Source organism: Chiloscyllium plagiosum, chromosome 3 (assembly GCF_004010195.1).
Source record: "Chiloscyllium plagiosum isolate BGI_BamShark_2017 chromosome 3, ASM401019v2, whole genome shotgun sequence".
NCBI lineage: Eukaryota > Metazoa > Chordata > Chondrichthyes > Orectolobiformes > Hemiscylliidae > Chiloscyllium > Chiloscyllium plagiosum.
This window is the reverse complement of record NC_057712.1, coordinates 69,057,504-69,076,926: the sequence shown is the minus strand read 5'-3', so window position 1 is coordinate 69,076,926 and position 19,423 is coordinate 69,057,504. Positions and strand designations below refer to the sequence as shown.

General features: G+C 40.5%; 1 protein-coding gene across 1 annotated transcript in view; it reads left to right on the top strand.

The window, feature by feature from the left end:
* The window catches only part of rnf217 (ring finger protein 217), an 85,562-nt gene that overhangs the window by 35,559 nt on the left and 30,580 nt on the right, over positions 1–19,423 (top strand). The window contains exons 3-4 of the mRNA XM_043684048.1: positions 1,131–1,295; positions 4,919–5,120. Coding sequence (XP_043539983.1) covers positions 1,131–1,295; positions 4,919–5,120 — 367 coding nt within the window. The remainder of the gene's footprint in view (positions 1–1,130; positions 1,296–4,918; positions 5,121–19,423) is intronic.

The window sequence follows — 19,423 nt, the reverse complement described above, 5'->3', positions numbered from 1 at the left end:
CAAAATACATTACTAATACTTATTTTATCTATTCTTTAAGATTTGTTAATATTGAAACAATATTCCCTCCTGATTATCTTCTTTAGAGTAAACCTCCCCTGATAACTAAGGAGTGTTCCGTTGCTTTCTTATTTCTTTACTGATATCTGGACCAGAATATCCTTACTATAATATTCTAGGCATGGCCAGATCAGTACCCTCAGCAAGTGACGTAGCCCTTCCACACTTTGTGTTGTCATGCTGCTTATGCAATCAAAGATTTAGTTTTCTTTCCTTAAGGCACAGATAACAATTACTTACTTATTTGTCCAGTGAGCTCCTGCTGTAATTGCTATAACCCATTGTCAAATTGAAGTATTGCTTCAGAAAATGATTGCATAATCCCCCAAATTCTGATGCCCTTAAAGTATTTTGGATGAAAATACTCTGCATGGCTTTGGGGCTGTCAGTAATTTTCCTTAACTGACGGGTTACTTTTTTCCCATGTCAGTATATATCCATTCACAAATTAGCTGGTTTTTGTTCCCCGCAGATGCTTTTCTCCAAGTCAATGCCTCCTTACCTTGAGGAATAATAGAAGTTTTGTGATGCACAGTGTCAAAAGCCAACTGATGTGTAGAAATTAAATAATTCAGCTCTTCTATTCACAGAATCATTTATATTTTCCTTTCATTCAACCATGCAACTAGCCTATTGTCTCTGTGATCTCTACTTTAACTTCTAACTCTGGTAGTGCAATTCACTCCCTGTAATTCTGTGTACTAATGTTTATTTTCTATCTCAATATGTTAATTTTAGTTTAATGTCAAAGCTGTTCGATGTCCCTGCTCTCAAACACTTCTGCCCTGCCACATGACCAAATAATCCTGACCGTTCTCACTCTGAATTTTAGATGTAATGTGTGTCACAAGGTTTTACTGATTTTTTTTTTTTATTAGTTAAGTCCCTTCATGCAGACATTATTGAAGCCATGTTTGGAAGGTATTAGTAGCTTAAAATTGTACGTAGAGTTCATTTTAAAGACTTTGCTTATAGGGCTGATATTTTTTTCTCAAGCCTCCTAAAAGCTTTTCCCTCTCTCTTCCTGACAGTGTGATTGTTCTACTATATTTTGTGCCTTAATCTTACAGATTCAGTGTCCAAAGTGCCAATTTGTTTGGTGCTTTAAGTGCCATGCCCCTTGGCATGAAGGATTAAACTGCAAAGAATACAGAAAGGGAGATAAACTGTTACGTCACTGGGCTAGTGAGATTGAACATGGACAAAGAAATGCTCAAAAATGCCCAAAATGCAAGGTGAGTTTAAAACTAGGCTAATTAACCACGTAATGTATTATTTGTGTGCAGAATGTTGCGTTCAGTGAAGAAGTGATATCCGAACTTGGGTTTTGTGTTGTATTATATTTTCCCCTGTTACTCTGTCAGAAAATCAGACTTTGGTGCAAGTTATATTCTAGATAAATTGAGATTCTGTGAACCTTTATAGTAGTTGATAAAACAATTTGCTGGAACCTGGAATAGAAATACAAATTGCTGGAGAAAATCAGCAGGTCTGGCAGCATTTGTGGAGAGAAAGCAGAATTAATGTTTCTGGTCCAGTGACTCTTGTTCAGAACTGAAAATCATCTCTGCTGAGTTTCTCCAGCAATCTTCATGTGTATCTCCAGGGCAGCTCTCCGGGCTCAGTAGTTAGCACTGCTGCTTCAGTGTCAGGGACCCGGGTTCAATTCCAGCCTCGGGCAACTCTCTGTGTGAAGTTTGCACGTTCTCCCTGTGTCTGCCTGGATTTCCTCTGGGTGCTCCGGTTTCCTCCCATCGAGAAAAGATGTGCAGTTTAGGTGGATTGGCCATACTAAATTGGCCACAGTGACCAGGGATGTGCTGGCTATGTGGATCAGCTATGGAAAGTGCAAGATACAAGGATATGGTAGGGGGATAGGTCTGGATGGGATACTGTTCAGAGGTTCACTATGGACTTGATGGGTCAAATGGCCTGCTTCCATATTATAAGGTTTCATGGATTCTATACATTTCTGTTTTTGTTTTACATTTCCAGCATCGGCAGTTCTTTTTTTTAAAACTAGAATCGGTCCCTGCCCACAAAACACTTGCTAATAATTGACCAATGAACCAGCTTAGAGTAATGGAGCATAATCATAGAGATGTACAGCATGGAAACAGACCCTTCGGTCCAACCCGTCCATGCCGACCAGACATCCCAACTCAATCTAGTCCCACCTGGCCCATATCCCTCCAAACCCTTCTTATTCATATACCCATCCAAATGCCTCTTAAATGTTGCAATTGTACCAGCCTCCACCACTTCCTCTGACAGACCATTCTATACTCTGTGTGAAAAAGTTGCCCCTTCGGTCTTTTTCTTTTTACATATCTTTCCCCTCTCACCCTAAACCTATGCCGTCTAGTTTTGGACTCCCCCACCCCAGGGAAAAGACCTTGTCTATTTATCCTATCCATGCCCCTCATGATTATGTAAACCTCTATAAGGTCACCCCTCAGCCTCCAACTCTTCAGGGAAAACAGCCTCTCCCTATAGCATAAGTCCTCCAATCCTGGCAATGTCTTTGGAAATCTTTTCTGAACCCTTTCAAGTTTCACAATGTCCTTCCGATAGGAAGGAGACCAGAATTGCACACAATATTCCAAAAGTGGCCTAACATCTTGTTGGTTTTCAAAAGAGTTTTGGAATCCATGTACTTGAATCACAAAGTTAATTTTCAGGTATAACAAGCATTTAAGAAGGAAATTAGTTTGCTGGCCTTTACTGCAAGGGGTTGGGATAACAAAAATGAAGAAGTCTTATTGTACTTATGTAGGGCTTTGGTGATACCACATCTGGAGTAGTGTGTATAGCTTTCTTAACTTGCCTTTGAGGATTGCAATTGTGGTTAACTAGATTGATTTTCTGAGATGAAAATGTATTCCGTGATCCACATAGCCGGCACATGATGAAAACGTGTTCCATAGAAGAGATCGAGCAGAATGGGCATATATTCTCCAAAGTGTAGAAGAATGGCTGGTAAACTCATTGAAATGTTGTTTGCTAATACCCATTGATATGACCTTGAGAGAGCTTGATGTGATAGTTGCTGAGAGGTTGTTACATGTCTTTGGAGAATTCTGAATTAGGCAAAAGAGTCTCAAGAGTTTAACCATTTACTATTAATACTATGAGGAATAACTTCATTCAGAGGGTTAAGCATCCTTGGAATTCTGCACCCAAGAAACCAAATGACCTTTTAATCTTGCTTTTCAATTCAATGAGATTATGGATGATCTTTGACCTTAACACTACTTTCCTACCTGATCCCATTTCCCTTAAAGCTCAAATTTCTGTCAATCTCAGCCTTTGATACACTAATCAACTGATCATTCTTAGCCCTCTGGACATAGAGAATTGTGAAACTTTGATGTTCTGAGTGAAGAAATGTCTCCTCACCTCAGTCTTATGTGTTTTACCCCTTCTCTTTACACCACCACTAGAAGACAGTGTAGCCGCATGTTCCTCAATCTCCCCCCATTCTCTCCTGAGATGAGAGATGTTTTTATAAAGTATATCCTTCCTTGGGTAAGAAGACCAAATTAATACTGAAGAATGTTCCACACCGTAGCACCAAGTGGCTCATTTGATCAACACCACCTTACTCATTCGCTTTTTGCACAACTAATACAGAGTGGCTGCAATCTGTATCATCTGCAAGATATACTGCAACAACTTGTGAAAGATTCTTTTGACAGTACTTTCCAAATCCTTGACCTCTACCACCTCTACTAAATACAAGGGCAGCAGGCTCATGGAAATGTCAACTCTGGCAAAGCTTTCTCCAATTCATAGGCCAATCACAGATTCTTCACTGTTACTGTGTCAAAATTCTGGAACTCCCATCCTAACAGCTCTGTGACTATATCATTACCAGGTAGATGCACCAGGTTAGAAAAAAAAACTCACAGCTACCCTATCAAGGGAAATTGAGATTCGGAGATAAGGGAAATTAAGGTTTGGTGGTAAATGTTGGCCTTATTGGTGACATAAGACTCAAGAATTTATTTATCAAAATCTTGATGCCTAAGGTAGACTCATCAAAACACTGCCATTGCAGGAAGATTTCCTTACTCTTGTACTCTTAATCATCTTGCAATAAAGGGCAGCCTTTGTCTCTGATCCCACTAGCTCCAACTGTGTCTGAATAAGTTGACTAAAAATACCTTCCTTTTGGCTGTACTGTATGTTAACCTTCAGTGTTTTATGTACGTGGAACACCCAGACCCCTCTGAGCACCAACTATTTAATAGCTGCTCCTTTAAAAAATGTTCTCCTTCACTATTTTGCCTACTGAAATATCTCCTATAGCATATATAGCTGCTACCTTGTTACCATATTTCATATTACTTTATACATTTTTTCAGGCTCTGTATTCTCTTCTAAACTGTTTAGACTGATAAAACACTTTGGGTATAATTTGTACCTGTTAGACCAACAACAGCCAAATTGGAGAGTGTACCCTTTTTGTTTTTAGCAATTCAGATCTAGAGCTATGACAAAGTACCTTGATTAAATTTAATTAAAGCTGCAAGCCCACAGTAAGCTTGCTTACCACCAGCTTGATGGTGGATTCTTGAATGAAATATTTTTTATAGCAAAATTATCCCTCATTGAGATGTAGCTGCATAGGCCCCTAAGTTCAGAGCTATGGGGAGGGAGTAAGAAAACTCTTGGTCACCTCTAATGGGTTCAATAAATGACTGAACTGAGTGCTACATTGATTGAGAGCTGTAGGCTTAAAGCTTAATTCCTTCTAGAGTTTTCTACGATGTTTCTTTAAAGTTGTGAATAATACTGAAACCTAATGCTGTTAATTTTTTGTTTTCTTGAAAAAAAAACAACAATGCATTACAAGATTCATATCCAGAGGACAGAAGGCTGTGATCACATGAACTGCTCACAGTGCAACACTAACTTTTGCTACCGTTGTGGGGAGACATATCGGCAGCTTCGTTTCTTTGGTGACCATACTTCAAACCTAAGTATTTTTGGATGCAAGTATCGCTACCTCCCTGACAGGCCACATTTACGAAGATTAGTCCGGGGTTCTGTCTGTGGTAAGCAGCAGATTTTAATTGTTTTAGGCTTTAAGTGCAGTGGAAAAAGGGAAGGAAATTTTCTTTGTGCATATATTTCTTTTTAAAAAAGAAAATACAAGCTCAATCTTTATTAGCTTTTGTTTATGTAAGAAAAAGATTATCTGTTGTGTATTACACAATTAATCAACAAAACTAGCTTGCACCTTGTGATGTCAACTCATTTCATGATTGAATGCTGACCATTTTCCAAAGCTTGATGCTAAGCAGCCATCTATATAAGGCTATTTGTACAGGTTCATAATTCTCTCCGATCAGTTGATCATAGTAAATAATCTAATTTACTTATATTTCTTTGGACTGGTACATCTTTCTCTCCTTTGTTGGCTATTTGAACAAATGACATAAAAGGGCATGCTGCTATTTACTATGAAGAACGATGAAACCTATCTATAATTAATATTTAGTGCTAAACCACTGGTGGACACACAATAATAAAGGGAGGTTGTTTTGTAAAATGCAGCACCAAGGTTGTGACCAGTCTGATTCAGCCTTGAACAGTTGCTATGGAGAGAGAGAACTTTGACTAAGGAACTGTATTTGTGAAGGCAGTGAGGCCTTCTCAGCTGAAACCTGTTCTTTTGGTCCCTAAGGGCTTGATGTAGGGGAGCAATGGTGAAATAAGATTAGGTCCCAAAATCTAGGTCATCCAAACTCAGCTCTCCGTGACCTCACATGCACCAAGTGCTACTTACCTACCACTCCATTGCTTGCTGACTGACATTGGCTCCTGGTCAAGGGATACATTGATTTTAAATTTCTCAAGTGTGTTTGCAAGTAACTTGAGCATCACCGATTTGAATTTTGTACCATTATTTGATCATACCTTCAGCTAACTATTTTCTAAATCCTGGAATTTTCTCCCTGAACTGCCTCACTTTCTTCTGAGTGTCCTTAAAACCAGCATCTTTAATCAAACCTTTGGGCATCTGCCCCCAAGATCAGCTTCTGTTACTTTTAAATGTTGCTTTATAACAGTCCTGTGAAGCATCTTGAATGTATTATGATGTTAAATGTGTTTTCTGAATACATTGTTCTGATTAAAATATAGTTGGTTATTTGGCCTGTATATTGTGAATTTGCTACTGTAGTAGTTCTTGATATAGGCAAATAAGTAATATAGTATGTGCACTGGAATATAATATAAAATTCGCAGTTAATTTTTAATTATTAAGTCATAGGGGGTTCAGAAAAAGTTTACAAGGATGTTGCCAGGGTTGGAGGATGAATGAGCTGCCAGAGGATGTGGTGGAGGCTGGTACAATTGCAACATTTAAAAGGCATTTGGATGGGTATATGAATAGGCAGGGTTTGGAGGGATATGAGCCGGGTGCTGGCAGGTGGGACTAGATTGGGTTGGGATATCTGGTCAGCATGCACAGGTTGGACCTAAGGGTCTGTTTCCGTGCTGTACATCTCTAAGACTATGTGTTAGCACAACCGATCTTTACACTATCTGTAAACATAAAATACTTTCTCTAAGTGAGTACCTGCAATTTCAGTCCAAACTTGTTGACAATAGTTTTTTTTGCCAATTCTGCAGATGTAGTTTGGGTGTATTTTGTCCATTTGATATTTCTGTGTTTATATGGTGAGATAAATAAAAGTTAGAATTAAATATACAGGGTGTATGCTTTTGGTGGAATAAAAATATATTTTATGTCAGTGAGAACAAATATTGATTCTTCTGTTAAAGCCAATTACACATTTACCTCAGTACAAAGTGGTTTGAAATACACTCATACTGTGGTACAAGTGTAGTGTTGCAAGAATTCTCCTTTTGACAGTACCTTCCAAGTTCTACTATCGAAAAGGACTAGGTCAAGGGGACATGTTGGATTGAAACATCCTGCAAGTTCCCCTGTAAAACTCTCACCATCTTGATAAGGAACTATATGTCATTAGCTTCACTCATCCAGGCAAGAGGAGATATTCTATCACAATTCTGACTTGTGAATTGTGGGTGGTGAGTAGGCTTTGAGGAGTCATGAGGTGAATTACTCATTGCAAGCATCCCAGTGTCTGAGTGACTATTGCAACCACAGTTTTAAGTAAATGCTGTGGCTAGTCCAGTTCAGTTTGCAGTCAACTTTCAGGATATTGATAGTGGAGGATTCAGTGCTGGTCGTGTTATTGAATGTTAGGTGGAGACAGTTAGTTAAGTTCTCTCACGTGGAGAGTGGTCATTTACTGGCATTTATCTGGTATTACTGTTAATAGCCACTTGTCAGCTTAACCCTGAATGTTGTCTTGGTTTTTCTGAATATGAATACAGATTTTAGAGTATGTGTGGAGTTGTGGATGATGCTAAACCTTGTGTAATAATTTGCAAATGTACTCACATCTAACCTTCTGATGGAAGGAAGGTTGTTAATGAAACAACTGAAGGTAGTTTGCATTCTGACACTGATTTGAGGAAGTCTTACAGAAGTAGGGCGGCACAGTGGCTCAGTGGTTATCACTGCTGCCTGACAGCGTCAGGGACCCAGGTTCGATTCCAGCCTTGGGTGATTGTCTGTGTGGAGTTTGCACGTTCTCCCCAGGTCTGCGTGGGTTTCCTCGCAGGAAGCTTTCCTCTGGGTGCTCCGGTTTCCCCCTCAATCTAAAGATGTGCAGATCAGGTGGATTTGCCATGCTAAATTGCCCATAGTGTTAGAGGGAAATGGGTCTGGGTGAGTTACTCTTCAGAGGGTCTTTGTGTACTTGTTGGGCAAAATGGCCTGTTTCCACACTGTAGGGAATCTCATCTAACCTAAGAAGTGTCCTGGAACTGAGATGTTGCCCCCTAATAATCACAGCTATCTTCCTTTGTGTCAGGAATGACTCCAACGGAGAATTTGCCTCATGATTCCCATTGACTGCAGTTTTGCGAGGGTTTCTGAACTGTACACTTGGTCACATGTGGTGTTGATGTCAAGGACTGTCATTGTCACATAACCGCTTCAGTTCATGTTTGAAATACGGCTGCAATGAAGGCGTGAGCATCAGTGAGCACGTTATTGCCGCTTGATAACACAGTTGATGACCCCTTCCATCATAGAGTCATACAGCACGGAAACAGACCCTTCGCTCCAAACAGTCCATGCCATATAAAATTCCAAAATTAACCAGTCCCTCCAAACCTTTCCTATTCATGTACTTATTTGAATGTCTTATAAACGTTGTAATTATATCCACAACCGCCACTTCCTCAGGAAGTTCATTCCACATGTGAACCACCTTCTGCATGGAAAAAAAAGTCCCTCGTCTTTTTTAAATCTTTCTCCTCCCGCGTTAAAAATGTGCACCCAGTCTTGAAAACCCCATCCTAGAGAAAAGACAACTACCACTAATTCTATCTATACCCTTGACTATTTTATAAATGTCTAGAAGGTTTCCTCCTATGTTCCAGTGGAAAAAAACCTCAGCCTATCCAGCCTTTCTTTACAACTCAAACCTTGCTTACCTGGCAACATCCTGGTAAATTTCTTCTGAACCCTCTCCGGTTTAATAATATCCTTCCTTTAACTTGGAGTAAAGCCTCCAGTTCTGGGCACTATACTTTAGGTAAGGTGTGATTGCATTAGCAAGGATGCAGAAAGGATTTGTTAGAATGAAGTTGGGATTATCCTCTTTGGAAAAGTGAATATTGGCTGAGAAGAGATTTGATAGAGGTATTCAAACTCATGGAAGCGTCTGGACAAAGGAGATAGAGGGGAACTGTTTCAATAGGTGGAAGGAAGGATCATAAACCAGCAGACACAAACTTAATGTGCTTGTCAAAATTGAACGACCAGAACTGGACACAGTATTCCAGAAGAGAACTCACCAATGTCCTGTATAACCTCAAAAAGGGACAGCATGTTGGCTCAGTGGTTAGCACTGCTGCCTCACAGCGCCAGGGACCCAGGTTCGCTTCCAGCCTCTGGCGACTGTCTGTGAGGAGTTTGCACATTCTCTCCGCTTCTGCGTGGGTTTCCTCCGGGTGCTCTTGTTTCCTCCCACAGTCCAAAGATGTGTAGGTTAGGTGAATTGCCCATGCTAAATTGTCTGTAGTGTTCAGGGATGTGTAGACTAGGTGCATTAGTCAGGGAAAATGCAGAGAAATAGGATAGGGGAATGGGTCTGGGTGGGATACTTTGTGGAGGGTTGGAGTGGACTTGTTGGGCCAAATGATCTGTTTCCACTCTCTAGGGTCTGTATGAACTTGTATGAATATGACCTCCCAACTCCTATACTTAAAGGACTGAGCAATGAAGGCAACTTTGCGAAACACCTTTTTAGTCACCCTGTCTATATGTGACACCAACTTCAAAGAATTATGTACCTGCACCCCTAGCGTCCCTCTGTTCTACAGCACTACACAAGGCCATACAATTAATTGTATAAGCCCTATCCTCATTTGTTGTACCAAAATGCAATACCTCGCATTCATCCAGATTGAACTCCATCTGCTATTTTTCAGCTCACTGACCCATATGCTCAGGATCCCTTAGTAATCATAGAAGACCTTCTTTGCTGGCTACCATGCCACCAATTTTGGTGTTGTCCACAAACCACTGATGATCAAGAGTAGAAAGATGGATGGTAATTGTTCTACTTTTTGGATACAGACATACCTGGCTAATTTTCTACATGGTTAAGTAACACACAGTGCTAGAAATGCTTGGCCAAAGGTGCAGCACGTTCTGGAGCACAGGGTCAGCGTTAATGCTGGAATGTTGTTGAGGCCCATTGCCTTTGCGATATCCAGTGCCTTTAGCAATACCTTCATGATATCAAATACAATGAATTCCATTTCCTGAAAACCGGCATCTGTGCAGGCCTTTTTAAGGAGCAGTTTATCTGAAGTCATCCCTTTCCCCGCAATCTTGTAAACCTTTTGTTTTTAAATAAGAATCCAGTTCTCTTTTGAACGCCTCAATCCACCCTGCCTCTATCACACTGTCAGGTGGTGTATGTCAGATCATATCACTGACTGCATGAAAAGGTTTTTCCTCTCCTTGCCATGGATTCTTTTGACAAGCACATTTATGCTGGTTTATGAGCCTTCCTTCCACTTATTGAAACAGTTCCCCTCTATCTCCTTTGTCCAGACCCTTCCATGAGTTTGGATACCTCTATCAAATCTCTTCTCAGCCAATAATCACTTTTTTCCAAAACTTCATTCTAACAAATCCTTTCTGCATCCTTGTTAATGACATCACACCGTACCTATTTATAATGCCCAGAACTGGAGACTTTACCCCAAGTAAGGCTGAGCCAGTGTTTTATACAGGTTTACCGTTCGTGTGGATTGTCCTTGTATATGAATTGCAGAAAACTAGTATGCAGGTAACAAGGAAGCCAAATGGAATTTTGGCATATATTGCTAAAGGAATAAATTTTAAAACTAAGAAAGTGTTGCTGTAAATGTACAATACATTTTAATGAGACCACATCTGGAGTATATTGCATACAATTTTGTCCCCTTACTTGAGGATGGATGGCTTTGTGTTGGAGACAGATCAGAGGAGATTCACTAGATTCATTCCAGAGATGGAGAGTTTGTCTTATGAAGAGAGATTGAGCAGTTTCGGCCTATACTGTCTGGGAATTTAGAAGAATAAGAGGCAATCTAATTAAGTCTAAAAAAAAATGCTAAAGGGGATTTACAAAGGAGACGTAATGCAACCTAAGTTGAGGGGTCATAGTTTTAGGATAAGGGGGGATAGATTTAAAACTGAGATGAGAGAAATTACTTCTCTAAGATTCATGAATCTGTGGAATTCACTACCCCAGAATGCAGTGGATGCTGAGACATTGAGTACATTTAAGGAGGAGATGGACAGGTTTAGTAATGGATTGAAAGGTTATACAGTGCAGACAGTAAAGTGGAGTTGAGACCAAGATGGTATCATCCAGATGGTATCAACTGGTGGCGCAAGCTCGAAGCGCTGCATTGCCTACACCTGTTTCTAGTTCTTATGTTCCTTTTGCTTTTGTACTCTGCACACCTATTGATAATGCCCAGACAGCTGTAGCTACTTTGAATTAACTTAGAATGGGTGAAATACTCAAGCGAAGACTGAACTATTGTTCTACACAGGTTAACATAACCTTACCTTTGATAAAGCTCAGAATGCCATGTGCTTTATTAACAGTGCCTCCAAGCTATCCTGTCATTATCTTTGATTTATACAGATATTTATATTGGTTCCTCTGCTTTTCACCCCTTTTAAAATTATGTTTTTCTTATTTGTATTGTCATTCTGCATCCTTCCTACCAAAACAAAAGGCATCCATTTGATGCATTCATTTTCATCTGCCACTTGTCCACCCATTCCACCTTCCACTAACTTTGCTGTGCATTTTTGAAATTCTACTTTATCTTTCTTAAGGTGCACAATCCTTCCAAGTTTCATATCATCTGCAAATTTTGAAATTGTGTCTTGTACATCATGGTTTTGGTCATTAGTATATATCAGGAAACACTGGGTCTTAACAGCAATCCCTCAGAACTCCACTGTAGAACTTACTCTATTTGGATAAATGATGTGTTGCCACTTCTCTCTGTTGCCTGTCCCTCCAGCAATTTCATATCCATTTTGCTGCAGTCGATTTTTATTTATTGAGTTCCAACTTTGCTCACAAGTCTGTTGTGTGGCACTTTATCCGATTCTTTTTGGAAACCTGTGTACAGCAAATCAGCAGTATTACCTTTGTTAACTTTCTTTGTGACCTAATTGGAAAACGAGAGCAAGTTAATTAAACATGATTTACTCGTTAAGAAATTCATGCTGGATTTCTGTAATTAAGCCACATGTGTTCAAACAATTTTATTTTTGCTGCTGAGTTTGAATTGACTACCATGCAATTGCTGGGCTTTTCTCTACATCCATTTTTGAAGAAGTTTATAGCATTTACAATTCTACAATCTTCTGGTAATGCTTCTGACTCTCAACAAGACTGAAAGGTTATGATCAGTGCCTCTGCCACTCTCTCTGTCAGTATCCTTGGATGAATTTGAACTGGTCCTGGTGCTTGTTAACTTTATACACAGACTGTCTAACTAATTCTGCTATTTGAATCAATTTCAAACCTTTCAAGCTTCTGAATCACCTTTTCTGACCAGGACCTGAGCAGCAGCATCATTATTGGTTTAAACCAATACAAAATTATTAACTTAATACTTCATCCATGTCCCGTGCCTCCATTCATCAACCGATTTTTTGGTCTCGAATCGAACACAAACATCCTCTGAACACCATTTCACTATTTCTATCACTGTAGAAGAATTTGGGTTGCTGTTTTTATGTTGACTACAATTACCTTCTCACATCGTCTCCTTTTGTTTCTTCAATTCCCCTTTTAAAAATTCTAAATTTGACTTGCTTCTCAATAATTTGATCTGACTGACAACACTCAATCTTCTTGCTTCATTTTCATCTTTATCTCCTCCTTCATTCAGCAACTCTGGATTTGTTAGTTTTGCATTTCTCTTCATCAGAATATCTTGACTGTACTTGAACTCTCTTTTTTAAAGGCAGCTCATTGTTAAGTTATAGTTTTAGCTGCTAACTTATTTTGGCCAGATCCATTCTTGCCCCATAGCAGTTGGCTTTCCTTGGTTGATTACACTTACTTCGGATTGGCTAAAGAGCAAGGAACAATCTGTGCTTTATGTCACAAACATCATTGTCACCCATCTGTTTGCCTAATTACATTTAATCCACTTGTCCCACCCCATTCTGAAGAATAAGGTCCAACAATGCTCCATTTCTCATTGGACAGGAAAGGTACTGCTGCATAAAACTTTCCTGACCACCCTAGGAGCTCTTGTTCCCCCTCTCCCCTTTTAAACAGCCACTATCTGAGTCTTTATCTAGGTAATTAAAGTCCCCTATTATATCTGCTCTCAAGTTCCAGCACTTCTGTGTCATAGAGGTGTACAGCATGGAAACAGATCCTTTGGCTTGCCCATGCTGCCCAGTTTTCACTATTTAAACTTGTCCCATTTGCCTGCATTTTGTCCATATCCCTCCACACCTATTCCATCCATATACCTGTCTAAATGTTTCTTAAGTGACAAAATTGTACTCCCTTTCACCACCAACTCTGGCAGCTCATTCCAGACACTCACCAAGATCTGTGTGGGAAAAGCATGCTCCTCAGGTCTCTTGTGTCTCTCCACACCCACCTTAAATCTATGCCGTGTAGCTTTAGACACCCTTACATTGGGAAGGGCTGGTGGCCATCCACATCACCTATGCCTCTCATGATTTTGTAGACTCTATAAGGTCACCCTCAGTCTGCGACACTCCAGGGAAAAAGGTCTTAGCCGATCCAACCTCTCTTTGCAACTCAAACCTTCCAGTCTAGCTAGCGCTCTAGTAAATCTTTTCTTCATCCTTTCTAGTTTAATACCTATTATTTTCATAGAATCCCTACAGTGTAGATAGATGCCATTCTACCCGTCAAGTCTGCACCAATCCTCCAAAGAGCATCGCACCTATTACCCTACATTTAATCCATATAGCCTGCACATCTGTGGACAGTCCGCAGCAATTTAGCATGGCCAATCAACCTAACCGGCACATCTTTGGATTGTAAACTACTTTTTTTCAATACTTACAGTGCTGGCTGGTCCAGACACACTGTGACCTATCGGGGTGTCAGGAGGTTTATCAATTTAACTCAGCAAATTTCACACGATCATTGAGGTGACAGATCCTGTGCATCAGAGGTCTGTCACAGCAGCTGAGAGAAGCAAATCAAGATTTACCAATAAGGTGGCATTCTCAAGAGTATAAAGGTATCAATGATTGCATTCCCGTGAACATTTGTGCACCTCCGATTAGTATCTTCCCTTTTATCCACAGACCTGCCAAAGAAACGTTTAAGTTTATGTTCACTATCCAGGAAATTCTCACAATGCACAGAAGGAATTAAGAGTTCTCTCAATATTCAAGACAAAAGTTAGAATTCAAGGTCAGCTTCTGAGTGATCTGGTTTACAAGCGAGGATTACTGATCTTGGGGTCTGCAGAAATTGCTGAAAAAATCCCAACATTAGCAAAGAGGATTAATTGTAAATATTTTGGAACAGTAGATCATTGGGGTCTGTAATGCTTTATTTCTTGCATTGCAACAGTGACTGTATTTCAAAATTAGTTAATTTGTTGTGAAGCATTTTGGAAACTCCTTGGTTATAAAAGGCATTAATTGCAATTCTTTATTTATTTGAGCCAGAATGTACTGTTACTTTGTGTGCAGTCAGAGAGGAAAAACAAATCTCACTTAAGGCTTGTGAGAGCTAGCTCCATGTGTGTCAAATAATCGTGCTTTTTATCTTAATAGTTCTTCAAAGCCAGATTGCGGTAATGATAGGATGTGATGGGGCAACTGAGGAACTCTCTACTGTATAGCTTTTCTCTGCAACCACGTGGAATCTGTGTAATAACCCAACTGTTTGCTGATACTGTGAATGTTTGCAATTTCAAGATGAAGTGCAAGAGACAAAAAAAACCAAAGACTCAAATACATCCAAAGTGAAATAGAATAGGATTGCTACCGGTGCCATGGGCTAGTGAGACTAGGAACAGAAAGGGAGTGCAGCTGAAGATGTAGCTTCAGAGCTGGTATAGGAGGGAGGGCTTCAGATATATGGACCATTGGGATACCTTCTGGGGAAGGTGGGACCTGTACAAGGAGGACGAGTTGCACTTGAATTGGAGGTATATCAATATTCTGGCCAGGAGGTTTGCTAGAGCTCTTTGGGAGAGTTGAAAGTAGTTTAGCAGCGGGGTGGGAATGGAGCTATGAATCAGAGTATGGGTAGCTAGTGAACAGACAGATACAATGTGCAGAGAATCCGTGAAGAAGGATAGACAATTGATAGAGCAAAGCTGCAGTCAGTATGATGGGTTGAAGTGTGTCTATTTTAATGCAAGAAGTGTCAGGAATAAAGTTAATGAACTTTAAATACTGGATCAGTCCTCGGAGCTATGATGAGCTTTGATGTTGTGGCCGTTATGGAGACTTGGATATCACAGGAGCGGGAATGGTTGTCAGATGTTCCGAGGTTTAGATGTTTCGAAAGGACTAGAGAGGGAGTAAAAGAGATGGAATAGCATTGCTAATCAGGGATAGTATCAAAGCTGCAGAAAGGGAGGTCGTCGAGGAGGGTTTGTTTACTGAGTCAGTATGGGTGGAAATCAGAAACCGGAAAGGAGCAGTCACATTTTTGGGAGTTTTTTTTAATAGGCCCCCAATAGCAACAGAGACTCTGAGGAGCAGATTGGGAGGCAGATTTTGGAAAGGAGCAGAATTAACAGGGTTTTTGTCATGGATGACTTCAATTTCTGTAATATTGATTGGAATCTCCTTAGTGCAAATAGTTTGGATGAAGCAGATTTTTTCAGGTATGTCCAGGAAGGATTTCTAACTCGATATGTAGATAGGCCGACTATAGGGAAGGCTATATTACATTTGGTGCTTGGCAACAAACCAGGTCAGGTGTCAGATCTCTGTGGGAGAGTATTTCAGTCATAGTGATCACAACTCCCTGATCTTGACTGGGGCGGCACAGTGGCTCAGTGGTTAGCACTGCTACCTCAGCGCCAGGGACCCGGGTTTGATTCCCACCTCCGGTGACTATCTTTGTGGAGTTTGCACATTCTCCCTGTGTCTGGGTGGGTTTCCTCTGGGTGCTCCGGTTTCCTCCCACAATCCAAAGATGTGCAGGTCAGGCGAATTGGCCATGATAAATTGCCCATCGTGTTAGGTGCATTAGTCAGGGGTAAATGTAGGGAAACAGGTCTAGGTGGGTTACTCTTTGGAGGGTCGGTGTGGACTTGTTGGGCCAAGGGCCTGTTTCCACACTGTAGGGAAACCAATCTAATCTACTATAGTCATGGAGAGGGGTAGGAACAGATGGTATGGGAAAGTATTTAATTGGGGGAGGGGTAATTACAATGCTATCAGGAAGGAACTGTGGAGAATAAATTGGGAGCAGGTATTCTCCGAGAAATGCACTACGGAAATGTGGAGATTGTTTAGGGACCACTTGCTGTGAACACTAGATAGTTTGTGATAGTATAGGAAGTGATAGTAGGGTGAAGCAACCTTGAATGACAAGAGATGGGGAACATCCAGTCAAGAGGAAAAAGCAAGCTTACTTAAGGTTGAGGAAGCAAGAATTAGTCAGGGCTCTACAGGGTTACAAAGTAGCCAGGAATGAACTGACAAATGGACTTAGGAGAACTAGAAAGGGGCGTGAAAAAGCCTTGGCGTATAGGATTAAGGAAAACTCTAAGGCATTCCACAGTTAGGTGAGGCACAAGAAGAGGCCAGAGTGTGGGTAGGGCTGATCAGGGATATTGGAGGAACATGTGCCAGGCATCGGAGGAGGAAAGGGAAGTCCTTAATGAATACTTTGCTTCAGTATTCACTAGTAAGAGGGACCTTGTCGTATTGAGGACAGCGTGAAACAGGCCAATACACTCTAACAGGTTGAAGTTAAAAAGGAGGATGTGCTGGTAATTCTGAAAAATATGAGGATAGATAAGTCCCCTGGGCCAGACAGGATATACCCAAGGTTCCTACAGCAAGCTGCACTTTGGCAATGATCTTTGCGTTCTCACTGTCCACTGCAGTAGTGCCAGATGATTGGAGGGTGACAAATGTTATTCCGTTTTGGAAAAAAGGGAACAAGGATAATCCTGGGAATTGCAGACAAGTCAGTCTTGCGTCAGTGGTGGGCAAGATATTGGAGAGGATTCTGAGAGACAGCATATTCGATTATTTGGAAAAGTATAGTTTGATTACAGGTAGTCAGCATGGCTTTGTGAAGGCAGGTCATGCCTCATAAGCCTAACTGAATTCTTTGAGGATGTGACAAAATACATTGAAGGTCAAGCAGTGGATGTGGTGTATATGGATTTTAGCAAAGCATTTGATACGGTTCCCCATGGTAGACTTATTGAGAAAATAATGAAGCATGGGATACAGGGAAATTTGGCTGTCTGAATTCAGAATTGGCTGGAGTAGCTGATGGAAAGTATTCAGCCTGGAACTCTGTGACCAGTGGTGTTCCACAGGAATCTGTTCTGGGACCTCAGCTGTTTGTGATTTTTATAAATGACTTGGGTGAGGAAGGGTGGACTAGTAAGTTTGCTGATGACATGGAGTCGGTGGAGTTTTGGATTGTGTGGAGGGCTGTTGTAGATTGCAACAGGACATTGATAGGATGCAGAACTGGGCTGAGAAGTGGCAGATGGAGTTTAACCTGGAAAAGTGTGAAGTGATTCATTTTGCAAGGTTGAATTTGAATGCAGAGTACAGGGTTAAAGGCAGGTTTCTTGGCATCGTGGAGGAACAGCGGGATCTCTGGGTCCACATTCATAGATCCCTCAAATTTGCTACCCAAGTTGACGTTTGTTAAGAAAGCGTATGGTGTGTTGGCTTTCATTAGCAAGGGGATTGAGTTTTTGGGCCACGAGGTTATGCAGCAGCTCTCTAAAGCCCTGGTTAGACCACACTTGGAATATTGTGTTCAGTTCTGGTTACTTCATTATTGGAAGGATGTGGAAGCTTTAGAGAAGGTGCAGAGGAGATTTACCAGGATGCTGCCTGGACTGGAAGGCATGTCTTATGAAGAAAGCTAGGGCTTTCCTCATTGGAACGAAGAAGGATGAGAGCTGAGTTGATAGAGTGTTCAAGATGATAGGCATAGATAGAGTGGATAGCCAGACTTTTTCCCAGGGCAGAAGTAGCTGTCGTGAGGGTGCAGAATTTTAAGGTGATTGGAGGAAGGTTTCGGGGGGGCTGTCAGAGATAGGCTCTTTACACAGAGTGGTGGATGTGTGGAGAGCACTGCCAGTGGTGGTACTAAAATCAGATACATTAGAGATATTTAAGGGACTCTTGGATAGGCACATGGATGATGTTAAAATATAGGGTATGTAGGTTAGTTTGATCTTCGAGCAGGATAAAGGATCAAGGGCAGAAGAAACTATACCGTGCTATACTGTTCGATGTTCTGTGTTCTCAGCTCTGATTATTCACAAAATGCGTCAATAACTTGGATATTAGCTCGGAATGTATGGTTCTTAAATTTACTGATGAGACAAAGATAGGTAGGAAAGTAAGTTTTGATAAGGCGTGAGTGTGCAACGGGATATGGATGAGTTAATTGAGTGGATTTGGCAGATGGAATACAATATAGAAAAATGTCAACTTATCCACATTAGCAAGAAGCAGAGAAAAAACTGCATATTATTTAATAGGGAGGGAGATTACAGAGATCTGGGTATCCTGATAAATGAATCGCAAAATATTCGTCAGGTGATACTATAAATATTAAGAAGTGAAATGGAATATTGCATATTTCAGAGGGAATGAAGTAGAAAAATAGGTATATTTTCTTCATTTATACATGGCTTTGGTGACAAAGTATCTCAAATACTTTGGATCATATTTAAGGTTATAAATGCATTACAGACAATTCAGAAAACACTCACTCTACAGCGTCCTGGGATGGGTGGGGTAACCTTACAAAGAAAGGTGGGGCAAGGTAGGCCCAAGTCCATTGGAGTTTAGAAGAATGAGAATCAAACTTATTGAAAGATATGAGTTACAACCAAAAATAGAATTTACTCAAGAAACACAGCAGATCTGGCAGCATCTGTGAAGAACACATCTTTCATATTCTCAAGTTCACTCCTCAAAGAAGGGTCTTTTTCTTCAGATATTGTAAGATGCTGAGCTTCTCCAGCAATTTTGTTTTGGATCTCCAGCTGCTGCAGTTCTTTGTTCTATTTTATGGAAACACATAAGGGGATTGAGAGGATAGATGCTGAAAGGATGTTTCTTCCTAGAACTAGGCAGCGCAGTTTTAAAATAAAAGGTTGCCTCTTAAAGACAGATGATGAAAGTTGTTTTCTTCTCCCTGAGGGTTTTTGGAATTTTCTAGCCCAGAAAGCAGTGGAGGCCAAGCCATTGAATATTTTGAAGGCCAAGGTAGATTAATAGACAAGGATATTAAAGGTTGTCTGACGTAAGTCTGAATGTGGAGTTGAGGCCATGATCAAGTCAGCCATGACATTTATGGAATTGACCTTCTTCAACTCCTATTTTGGATGTTCATATGCTTCCAATAAAAAGCATCCATCGAGAAGCTGAACAAATGTCCAGCATATGTTATCAGTCTAGAGTTTGAAGTGGAATGTGTGATGATTAACAGCATTTCATAATTCTTCATGATGGTCAGAATTATGGCATATTGGAAATCCCCATGTATGCTAT